General features: G+C 41.1%; 1 protein-coding gene across 1 annotated transcript; it reads left to right on the plus strand.

The window, feature by feature from the left end:
- The first annotated feature begins 8,596 nt into the window (after window positions 1-8,596).
- On the plus strand, window positions 8,597-12,027 carry S100Z (S100 calcium binding protein Z). Its single transcript, XM_012738343.2, has 2 exons — window positions 8,597-8,788; window positions 10,998-12,027. The coding sequence occupies exons 1-2, from the start codon at window positions 8,648-8,650 to the stop codon at window positions 11,154-11,156; spliced, it is 300 nt and encodes a 99-aa protein (XP_012593797.1). The 5' UTR covers window positions 8,597-8,647; the 3' UTR covers window positions 11,157-12,027.
- Window positions 12,028-12,456: the final 429 nt, after the last annotated feature.

A 12,456-nucleotide genomic window follows, 5' to 3' on the forward strand; every position in this document is an offset into this window, starting at 1 on the left:
TGTTACTTCTCTTAAATTGCCATTGCCTGCATTGTAGTGAAAGGTACTGTAGAAAATAGGAAACATCGCCCTCTTCTGTAAGAACTTGGCATGGGTGTTCCTTCTGAAGCCACACATGAGAATTTGATTACTCACATTTGTTTCTGAGACATTCTAGTAGAAGAAACATATCTATTTACATTGTGCCTTTTTTTTCCTGAGAAGTCCTGTAAAAAAGACTCTAAACTTTTAACTAAAATGCTATATTAGTTATCTATTGTTGCATAACAATTAATTCACAAATTTAGCTTAAAACAACAAGCATTTATTATTTCATACAGCTTCTGTGGGACAAGAATCCAGGAGCTGTTTAGCTGTGGTTCTGGCTTTCTTTGTTTCTCACAGGATTGTGCCGAAGTCATGTGAAGGCCTGGCCACAGCTGGGTGATCCACCTCTAAGGTGGCTCGGCACATGCCTGGTCAGTTAGTGTTGGCAGGAGGCCTCAGTGCCTTGTCACATGGATCTCTCCACAGGGCTTCTTGGATGTCCTCACAATGTGGCAGCTGATTTCCTCCAGAGTGAGTGATCCAAAAGTAAGCAAGACAGAACCAGGGTGTCTTTTATGCCCTAGCCTCAGAAGTCACTCAGAATGTCCTGGGAACAAACACAGGTCAGCTGTACTCAACGTGGCAGGGGACTCCACAGAGGTGAGAATAACAGGAGACAAGGGTCACTGGAGGCCATTTTGCGTGCTGGCCACGTGTGGCACCTTGTCTGGCTTCATTGCTGAGAATGGGTGTGGTGTGAATTGAGTACAGAGTCTAATTGTTGGACTTGCCAATGGCTACTCCTGACAGTAGACACAAGCTGAGGTTCAGCCTGGGGCGTGGTTTCATGCCACTCGCCCAGACACATTCTATATGCTTGTCTTCAGTCTGGCTAATGTGACTGGCTGAGGTCCAGATTAAGATTCATCTACTTCTTTTTGCCCAAAGAATACATTTGGACAACGAATAAGCATTCATATTCTACCTCTTAGTAATCAGTATAAACAACTCAATTCTACTCTCTATTTTCAGAGAAAGAATTTCCTTAGCTATCTTCTCCTATTAACTTATTTCAGTGTTTAACAGCCTTCATGGTTAGGGATTTTTTTTTTCATTTCTTTAATATTATTTGAGTTATTCACCTTCATCTGATTGCAAACCGACAGAAAGCAAGTGGTCTGTTTCTTCTCTGTCAATAATCCTCCGTATACTCAATGCCATTAAATTACTCCTCTTCCTCTGGTAGAATAATTCCAGTTTCATTACCTTTCTTCTCATGCTGACAGGGGTGGGGTTTGTGTGTGTGTGTGTGTAAACTTTTTATAGAGCAGAATTTCAAATATGTAGAAAGTGGAAGAGTTGTCCAGTGACCTCCCATGTACCCAGTAGCCTGACTCATGACCTATCAGGTTTAAAGTCTTCCCTACACACTTCCCACCATCCCACCTACCTCCCACCTAAAGGATTATCATGAAGCAACTGCAGAAATCTTCTCATTTCACCCAGAGAAATAGGTGTTTGACTTGTGAAGACACCATTAATATCCAAGCTCTTGCCTTTAAAATTCCTCTTCTTTTTTTTCTCTCTCTCTCTCAGCTTTAGCCTGTAGGTAAAGGGCAAAACAAAATACCTGTAACTGCGCCAAGAACTCAGGGTGGTAGGGATACCATTTGGAGAAGAGAGAACACTTTCTGTAGTTCCTGGAGCAGAGACATCTGACTTTCCTGACAGAAATGTGGGGCAAATTCTCTGAACCTGTTTTTCTGGACTGCAGGGGCCAGGAGGAAAAGTATGCAGACAGGGCTTTCCTTGAAGTTCCTCCAGTGACCTTTGACCTTCATGTCATTGTGTGAACTGTTTTTCTGCAGGATGTAAAACACACACACCCACACATGAGCATGCACACACTCCCTGACCCTGAAACAAATTTTAGAATCAAAAATTTTTTAAAGGAAAGGGAACTCTAAGGTCATTTAACCTTGAAGTTGTCATTTCACATTTGTGAAAAAGGAGGCCCATATGTTGGTTTAGCATTTAATAATAATCTGTAATGTATTTTCAGTATTATTTTGAGCATTTTTCTTGAATTATATTATCTCTCAAAAACTCTATCCTGCACTGGGCAAATAGTTGCTGCTTAATAGTGTGTGTGAAAAAGGCTTTATAAAAGAAATTTTGAATCTAGACTTTTATAAGTTTTTAATTCAATGTTATACCTTAAAAGACAGTGTCTAATATGGAGATAGGTTAGAATTTTAAATACCGTGTTACTACAATAAATGTTTTCATTGAAAATACTATTTGGTGGCAGCATTAGAGAATTTCTAAATCATCCATAATTCTATTACACAACTCTTAAAACCACAGTCATGAGCCATTTAATGACATCTTGGTCATTGATGGACTGCATATACATTGGTTCCATTAGATTATATTACTAATAAAACTGAAACATTTTTCTCACCTAGTGAAGTCACAGCCATCACAGTGGAGTAGCACAATGAACTACTCGAGTTTGTGCTGGTGCTGGTGTAAACAAGCCTACTGCACTGCCAGTCATATAAAAGTACAGCACATACAATTATGTACAGTACATAATACTTGATAATGATAATAAATGGCTATGTTACTGCTTTATGTATGTACTATATTTCAATTTTTTTTTTTTTTTTGGCTGGTCAAGTGAAGCAGTGGGAGGGGAGAAGGAACAAAGAAATCTGTCACTGGCTGTGATCAATATGTTGTAAACACCACTGCACTTGGACCAGCGTATTTGCTATACTTTATATTGTTATTTTGGAATATACTCCTTCTACTTATTAAAAGAATAAGTTAAGTAACTGTAAATAAGTTAAGTTAAAAGTTAAGTAAATAAGTGTAAGTTAAATAACTGTAAAACAGCCTCAGGCAGGTCCTTTCAGAGGTATTCCAGAAGAAGGCACTATTATCATAGGAGATGACAGCTCCATGTGTGGTATAGCCCCTGAAGACCTTCCAGTGGGACAAGATGTGGAGGTGGAAGACAGTGATATTGATCATCCTGACCCCCGTGTAGGCCTAGGCTAATGTGTGTGTTTGTGTCTCAATTTTTAACAAAAAAGCTTAAAAAATAAAAATAAGTTAAAAATAGAAAAAAGCGCTTATAGAATAAGGAAATACAAAAGAAACATATTTTTGTATAGCTGTATGTGTTTGTGTTTTAAGCTGTTATTATGAAATGGTCAAAAAGTAAAAAAAAAATTAAAATTTTATAAAGTAAAAAAGATACAGTAAACTAAGTTTAATTTATTATTGAAAGAAGAAAACATTTTTTTAAAAAATAAACGTAGTGTACCCTAAGTGTGGAGTGTTTATAAAGTCTACAGCGATGCTCGGTCATGTGCTGGGACTTCAATCACCACTCACTCACTGACTCACCCACAGAAACTTCCAGTCCTGCAAGCTGCATTCATGGTAAGTGCTCTCTATGAATATTACTATTTTTTTTAATCTTTTCTACAATAATTTTACTGTACCTTTTCTATGTTTAGATCTGTTTAGCAACACAAATACTTAGCATTGTATTATAATTGCGTATAACGTTCAGTACAGTGACATACTGTAGAAGTTTGTAGCCTAGGAGCCATAGGCTGTGCCATATAGCCTAGTATGTAGTAGGCTGTCCCATCTAGGTTTGTGTAACTCTGTGATGTTTGCACAATGACAGATTGCCTAATGATGCATTTCTCAACATGTATCCCTGCTGTTAAGCAACACATGACTATTTGTATTCTCCTCCATAAAATGTATCCATTGCAGTACACATATGATTTTTATTTTGCTATTTCCACCTACCATTTTACTGAAAAATATTTTACATTTCGGTAGTCTTTATAATTCCAATTTTAAATGACTGAATGATTTTATTTTTTAGATAAGCACGGACTTGAGTCTCAGCTCTGTTACAATCTAGTTATATGATCCTGAGAAATCTTTTCTTTCCTTTTTTGAATGGCTTTGAGTTATAGTTGACATACAATTAACTGCACGTGTTTAAATTGTATATTTCAATGAGTTTGACACAGTTTACACTGGGGAAACCGTCACCACAGTGAACATATCCATCACCTCCAAGAGTTTCCTCATGGCCTTCTGTGGTCCCTCCCATCCCTCACAACTGAGATTCATTCATGTCATTGCTATAAAATGACAGAACATTGAGTCAGGTTACATAAAAAGACAAAAAACGAAAACTTTAGAAGGAAGCAGTTCATCCTCCTGTATGACTCTTGTTTCAGCCCAGAGCAATTCCTAGGGACAGGCAGATCTTGCTGGCAATTTGTGGCAGGCTCAGGTGCCCTCGGGGAGTCCTCAGCCTGAGGGGGGTGCCAGCCATGCCCCAGGTCATGGGATGGCCTCTTCTTCACATACTTCCTTTCTTTCAGGCTCCACAGCCAATGCCTCACTTTCAAATATCTTTATTCTTTTTGCTCCCATCTTTGTGGATTTGTACCAGCTTTTTTTCTCTAAAATAGTCCTTACTTTAAAACTCCTTCAAATCTGATATTTCCATTCCTCTCATTCTTTGCCCACTATCTCAGACCTTTTAATTTATGACTCATTCTAAAAATTGCAAAGTACAATGGTAATAATTAATAGAGCAAGCAAGGTGCATGGGACAACCTGTCTGTGCTAGAAACAGGTGTGTCTCCCTGTTCTAGGATTTTATGTCAGCTGTAAAATTGTGTCTCTAGCCCAACAGATTCCCGTTGAGCCTTTTGACATTACTTTTGTTTCTGAAAGCCTCCTGGCAGAGGCTGGGGCTGGTTTATATAAAAAATAAGCCCCTGAAGAAGGGTCACCTGCCTTATAAACACCATTTCAAACACATTGGGCAATTAGAGGACTCCCAGATGCAGTCCCGGGACATGACACTAAGGGGCAGCATGTACCAAAGGAAACATTTAGTTCTGCCAAAGCCCAGCAGAAAGGAAGAGAAAACCACCTTGCTTTTAAACCCCAAGAGCACAAGATGTAGAGGACAAATTTTCATCTCTTGAATCAAATTACAGCATTACAATTTTCAATATATATTCTAATAAGAGTTTTACCTTCCAATTGAATTCTCCAAGTAAATTATTTTGTGGTTGAATATGATTTAAATATAATACTGCTGAGATACACATACTCTGTAAGATGTACCAATTTTAGTGCATCTAAAACTTCAGTGCATGTAACTTCAGCAACTTAACCTGATAATATTTAATTTCAAATTCAAACTTTTTATGTTCACGGAAATGACTATTGTCTGTATGTATGTTATCTCTCTCCCCCCTTTATTCCACATTGAAAGCAAATTTTTATGTGGAATAAAGGCAATTAAATAATAATTTGGACAGTTAAACTAGACAAAAGCTCAACTGTTGGGAGATCTTACAGTTTCCCTTCTTGAATGATTTCTTCATTAATCCATCCATCCACAATTTTGAGTGCTTCCATATGCTGTGGAGTACAAAGATGAACCAGATATCAACCCTGAAATCAAGGAACTCATTCAAAGTTTGGAGACTGGGAAGTATATGGCAGACCAAAAAAAAAAAAGTAATTTCAGGAATGTGATAAGTGCAAAGATAAGAAAAGACAAGCAGTGGCAGTAGGGCTAAGAGTCAGATGTTGGCAACATGGGATAGGTAGTTGGGAAGAGTTCAGGAAAACTTCCAAGAGGAGATGGTGTTAGAACTGAGTCTTGGAGCAGTAGGTAGAATTAGCATTCCAGGCAGCGGGCCCAGAGTGTGCAAAGGCATGGATGGATGGCAGAGCCCAGCATTGTGGTCAGTTTGCTGTCAGGGCCGGATGTCAGGATGCCCGGGAGTGTGGCTGTTGATTTGTGTTTTAGATCAACTACTCCAACAGCAGAATGGAGATCAGAACAGAGGGGCACAGATAGAAAGTAGAGAGGGCAGTGAGGAAGCTATTGCAGTGACAGACACTAGATATTATGAGGCCCTGAAGATAGTGAAGAATGGAGAGAAGTGGACATTTCAGTCAGTATTTAAAACTGGTGACAGAAGCCTGGGTGACTGGTGGAGCCAGGTGACCGAGACAGGTGGTCCGCACAGGAGGAGGAGCAGGTGAGGGTGGGGAGAGGGGACAAGTTCTGCTTTGGTCCTATGAGGCAAGGTGGCACACCAAAGAAGCCATGTCTGTTCATTTCTACTTGACCCCCTGACTCTGTGACAATGTGCACCTCTCCAGAAAGCTTTGAAGACAAAACAGGATCAAGCACATGGCCCCATATCTCTTGCCTGAGTCACTGCATTCCTCAATAGGTAAACACTCCTAGTCCCTGCCTTTTCCTGCACGTAAGATAACCTCCGACGGGGTCAGCGATGATGCTTCTGTAATCTATCGCCAGATGTACTCTTACACCCTTTGACGTAATTCTGCTTTAATGCAACTTTGGAGCAAGTTTGACGATTTTGCACACACCAACCCCACTGCTGTGTTCAAGCAGTGGGCTGGAATCCTACACCGAGGTGGTCAGAGAGAAACTCTCTGCAGGACTGCTCCCAGGCCATGGCCTTAGTCTGCGGTCCTCAGTGAGACTTCTAAATAAAACTTGCTCTAATTCATTTAAAGCTTTTCTTTAGTTAAGAGTCCTAATTGAGTTTGAAGAGCTTTTGGGACACCCAAGTAGGAACGGGGTCCAGGAGGCAGTCGGATAGCTGGCAAGCTCAACAGAGAGATCCCGGCCAAATAACTTGATTTGGGAAGTGATGGAAATTAAAGCAGTAGCTGAGACCACGAGGGGGAACAGTATTTAAAAGTCAGAGAGGAGAAATTGCATTAAAAAATGAGAAAGAGACCCAGAAAAGTGTGATCGCAAAGCCATAGGGTTGTTCTTGGAGAGAAAGACCCAACATAAAAAAGCCGTCAGTGTTCCCTGCGTTCTATGTACTTAACATAACCCTGATAAAAACAGCAACGGGGTTTGCTCCAAGGGCAACAGTCTTTGGTCATGTTTTCATAGGGCCTGGAATAACAAAGAACCTGATAAATATCTCTTCACTGCATGTAGGTACATTCTCCCAGTGGAATAATATGCAACTTTAATGAAGAATTGGACAGATCTCTAAGTGCTGATTTAGAAAGATTTTAAAGCTATGTTAAGTGATTATACATTAAATGGATAATGAAACACTAATTTAAATATATGTTTGAGATTGGGCATTGGGTGTATGGTGAGGGCATCGCAGGGAGGTTGCTGTGGGGTGTGGTGGCCGTGAGGGCCGGCGGGGAAGGTCACATCCAGCCCGTGCTCCAACCCGGACTGGCCTACTGGAAGAAATAAAGAGGAGACACGGGCTTGCTTTCTGTATAATTAAGTTTCAGCCCTGAGAGGACAGGCAGCGCGTTTCAAACCACGGAGGCCAATTTCTGACTTTGGTTTTTTCCAGGGGCTCTTTTTCTTTATTAAGTCTGTCTCACTTGGAAATCCCGTTGTGGGTTCCTACATACACAGCTGCTCTGAGATTTATTCTATTTCAATTTTTTGACTAGGTAATACATTCCTATTACCGAAAAAGTTAAAATCAGTGGAAAAGATATAAATTGATGTCGTACTCCCAACCACTGTGTTCTCCCCATTCCCCCTCTTTCCCTTTATAGCCACCAATTTATTACTTTCTTATGTTTCCTTTCGGTGATTCCTTAGGCAAATGCAAACGTGCACATATATGCTTGCTTGTATAAGACATATATTCTTATTTTTCTTTTTACACAGCTTGGATGATTGCTTTGTACCTTTCTAAATCAGCACATGGAGAGCTTCCTCTGTCTCTCTCTCTCTTTTTTTTTTTTATAGTTTAGTCTGCTCTGAGTTCATTCCCTTGACCTTGCTGGGGAGTCTCCTGGCCGGAACCAGGGTTTCTTCTTTGCTCCGCTATTTTTAGTGCTATTCTAGGTCATCAACTTCTTAGCAACCAAGTGCATTTCAGTTAATGAGAGATAACTGAAGGCTTCCTCTCTCCCCTCCCTGCCTTCTCCTCTGCTGCACACCATGGCCCCAGTCTTCCTGGATGTCCCTTGGGGCAGCAGCTCACACCTGTTCATTCTAGTGATTAAAAACACAGCAGAGGCACCTCCATTTGAGTCTCTCGTCACTGGTAACTTTCACCTTCTTGGGAACAGGTGTGCTGGGGTGGAAGCCCAGGTAAAAATACTTAGAGTTGAATTGTAAACAACTGTTGACAGAGGTGTGTATTGGCTGAACAGGTATGCTGTTGGCTATTTTTTTTCCTTTATAAAATTTATTTTTTAGTTCTGTGTTTTAATATGACTTGTCTGACTGTCTTACGAACGTGCTAGAACTGCTACATCTTAGGGGGAGTAGGGATAGGAAGGAGAAAAAGCTCACCTGCAAAGCTCTCCTTTGCAGCTTGCCCTAGAATGGGCAGAATGGTCTCTTTAAAGAAGGATTATGAAGGTTTAACAACCACCACTTGTGTAGCGAGCCGACTGGGGGATTGTAATATTCTTTTTTAATGAAAATGTTGATGTTTCCCCTTCTGTTTATGTTGAGTAAGTGTCTTCTCCCTGGGTTTGGTGGCCTGCTTCTGGAGTGGCCAGTTCTGCTGCCAACATGCCCACCCAGCTGGAGATGGCCATGGACACCATGATTAGAATCTTCCACCGGTACTCTTGCAAGGAAGGGGACAGATTCAAGCTCAACAAGGGGGAACTGAAAATGCTCCTACAGCGAGAGCTCACGGAATTCCTCTCGGTGAGTCACGGTTTTTCTGCCTCCTTCATTCGAGGGTGGATGAGGTACAGCTTCAGGGACAGCCTTTATGTCCATACTCTCCTAGGATTCTGTCACCAATGCAGTGTAATTTGTATGCAGGTTCAAAATGCAGGAGAAGCAAACACTAGAGACCTTTGTTCTCTATGTACATAGGCATGTGCCCTTTTCCATATTGCCTGGGGTTGGAGTTTCCAAGTGTTGAAAGTTATATTTGACGCTTTCACCAATGATTCAACGTTCTGGTGCAGCAATCAAAGAAAGATAGAGCTCATTATACTCAGAGCTATGGTTATAACTAGCTCTAGCTAGTTATACCTGGAGCTGCGTCCTCCTGTTTGTGAATTAATATTATATATGGGGTCAGAGATGAAGCCTGGGGCACTTCATGCTGGTGGCAAATTTTCTAGTGAGGAACAAATGCTTGGCTTTGTCAGGCAAGCACGAGCTGATTGGAATTGATGGCATGCACATGTTTGGCCAGGGACCAGCGTGGTAGCAAACAGATTCCCATCTCAAAATAACCAGAAGTTGAAGAAATCTATGTGTGAAGCCTTGTAGTGAAGGGTTGGGGCCCCCTCTGAGGAAAACACTTCTCTCTGATGTTTGTGGAGTTGCTTTAAATTGATTTTTAGCACAATGTACTACCCGTGCGTGTTATTCTGTCCAAACTCTGTGTTAAGACTACAGGTTGCAATTACAACCCTCTTTTCTCCCCACCCTCTGTGGGAAAAGCTTAAAGCAAATTTTTTTTGAAACAGTCATCCTTAACAATAATGTTTTAGTTATTTTAGGAATTTCCAGAAATTTATTTTTTTTCCCTCTCAAATTCAGTTTGGCTACTGTATTGTATGACAGAATAAAAAGCTCAATGGGTCAAACTTGGCACCTTCATTTATTCAAGTGCAATTTGTAATTGTTTTGATCAAGTTGATTTTGATCAGTTCAGTTTCTTTCTTTCTTTCTTTTTTTTTTTTTTTTGACACAGAGTCTCACTTTGTTGCCCAGGCTAGTGAGTGCCGAGGCATCAGCCTAGCTCACAGCAACCTCAAACTCCTGGGCTCAAGCAATCCTCCTCCTGCCTCAGCCTCCCTAGAGTAGCTGGGACTACAGGCATGCGTCACCATGCCTGGCTAATTTTTTCTATATATATTAGTTGGCCAATTAATTTCTTTCTATTTATAGCAAAGACGAGGTCTCACTCTTGCTCAGGCTGGTTTTGAACTCCTGACCTTGAGCAATCCGCCCGCCTCGGCCTCCCAGAGAGCTAGGATTACAGGCGTGAGCCACTGCGCCTGGCCTGATCAGTTCAGTTTTTGACCATTTAATGGTTGGCAGCAAATGAGAGGACAGTGGGGAATTCCTGGAGGAAGTGAATTGATTTTGGAAACATTTCTCATCCAGCACTAACCATGGTAGGAGAGGTGGGAGTTTCATAGCCCCACCCTGGGGAAGCCTGATTTTCTTTCTGGGCTCCCTGCTTTGCTTCCCACCCATAAAACACAGCCATCCTTACAAGGTCTACCCTTTACTGGGTGCGTCTTTTTTGTGTGTCAGGCATTGTGCTAAGTAGGGCTGCCAGATAAAATATTCTATGTCCCATGCAACACTTGGGACATACTAAAAAGTTATTTGTTGTATAGTAATATTCAAATTTAGCTGGGTGTCCTGTATTTTTATTTGCTAATTCTAGCAACCTCAGTGTTAAGCATGCTCAAAAGTGTGTTGACGTATTCCTCAAATGTGTGGGTAAATATTATCCTCCTTTTATAAATGAAAAAATGTTAGGTGACCTGCTCAAAGTCCCATTGTTGATAAATGGTAGAGTCACTTGCTATCTGTCTTTGGCTTCAAAGCCTCATGTCACCTGGCTGCCTCCCAGTGTCCTGGCCCTCCACCTGGGATGTCCTGTAAGTGCATATTCAGCAGCTGTCACTCACTTTGATTAGCTTCTGTTTGCTCTTCTTGGTCTTTAGGTCGGAGCCAGGATGGTATGGATGTTGGGCAGGGGGCCAGACTCGTTTAGAATTTGTGCCTGGTTCAAATCTTCCTGCAGAGAGGCTCTTGGGAATTGTCTTTTGATGCTAAAAATGGAAATTAAGGCTTTAGTGTAAATAAAAGGAAAATGTGATTTCAATGGTCATCATGAACCTCAAAGCCTGAGAGTTAGAAATCTCCTCTTTCCTTTTAGTGCCAAAAGGATCCCCAGTTGGTTGATAAGATAATGCAGGACCTGGACGCCAATAAGGACAACGAAGTGGATTTTAATGAATTCGTGGTCATGGTGGCGGCTCTGACAGTGGCTTGTAATGATTACTTTGTAGAACAATTAAAGAAGAAAGGAAAGTAAAGATAGGTAGTAGGCTAATCTAAAGGCAGAAATATATCCAAAGTTATTTACTTATTTTTCCTCTATACCCTTCAGATCTATAGACACAGTAATGTCATTTACAGATATAATATATAGTACATATAATTAATTGCTAAGATTACTAAATTATGTGTACCTTAATATATTGACTTTATATAATTATTCCAAATCTTATATTCCCTACTTGAAATTTGCCTATATTATTAAAGATGTTATATGCATTTTTTTGGTCTTCCAAAAAGAGAGCATCACAAAAATTTAGCCACTTTTAAATGAGACTGTAACTTAGCAAATTTCTAAGACATCCTTAATTGTATTTGAACTTCTTACCCTATTCATTAACTGGCTCTCCCCATACTCTTGCACCTTTACTTCCAATGGAAGAAGCTGTGAGGGCCAGTCAGCAGAAGGCTGATAAATAGAAGTGCTGGCTCTTGAGTGATTTAGGAATCAGGTAGATTCAGGGCTGGGTGCTCAATCCAAGAGAGCTGAAGCCAGCAATCCTTGGGAGTTGGTGGATGAATACCCTCCCTTGCCCCTTGGGTTGGATGATTCTGAGGCAAGTGTTTTCCACAATTTCCCATGTTCCCCGCTGGAGTACAGCCGCGGTGGGCGGTGGGGAGGCCGCCTTCCCTTCCCTGCACTCCCCACCCTGTGTTTCTGCACCTCGCAAATAAATGACTGCTCGTGAACCCTCGTCTCAGGGTCTGTTTCTGGGGGGACCCAAACTATGACAGATCCTTTGGAGAACGTTAAGAAAGGGACTGTTAGGGCTGTAGTTAGACTTTTAAGTGGTTGCCCTAGCAACTCTGTAAAGAAAGGAAAACGGAGAGGCCAGTCGCGCGGGACAGAGACCAGTTTAGGAGGCTGTTGCGGTGGTCTGGGTAAGAGATGACTGTGTCTCAGACCAGGATTTCAGCAGCATTGGAAATGAAGAGAAGCAGTTGAATTTATTAAGTATTTTGGAAGTGGGGCTGATAGGTCTTACTGATTAATTCATAGTGAAGCGTGAGGAAAAGAGTACAGTCCACGATGAAAGAGCAGCCACTGCTGTTTATCTATCTGATATTCCTTCTACTTTTCTTCCATATATAAGTACCCTGATTTGTGCAGGGTGGCCAGGTGCCTCAGCTAACAGCTATACTTCCCAGCCTCTCTGATAGCTGGGGTGGGGCTTGTAACACAGCTCTGGGTGATGAGAGATAAGCACAAGTCTACTAGGAATTTCTGGGAATGTTTTGATATTTCCATAGAGGTCTTATGCCTTCTACCTTGTTAA

Source organism: Microcebus murinus, chromosome 11 (assembly GCF_040939455.1).
Source record: "Microcebus murinus isolate Inina chromosome 11, M.murinus_Inina_mat1.0, whole genome shotgun sequence".
Lineage (NCBI taxonomy): Eukaryota > Metazoa > Chordata > Mammalia > Primates > Cheirogaleidae > Microcebus > Microcebus murinus.

Bases quoted from the DNA above. Each gene is read 5' to 3' on its own strand.
- S100Z (XM_012738343.2), top strand. From the start codon at position 8,648: ATGCCCACCCAGCTGGAGATGGCCATGGACACCATGATTAGAATCTTC. The intron at 8,789-10,997 runs GTGAGTCACGGT...CTTTCCTTTTAG, and splicing joins AGCTCACGGAATTCCTCTCG to TGCCAAAAGGATCCCCAGTT.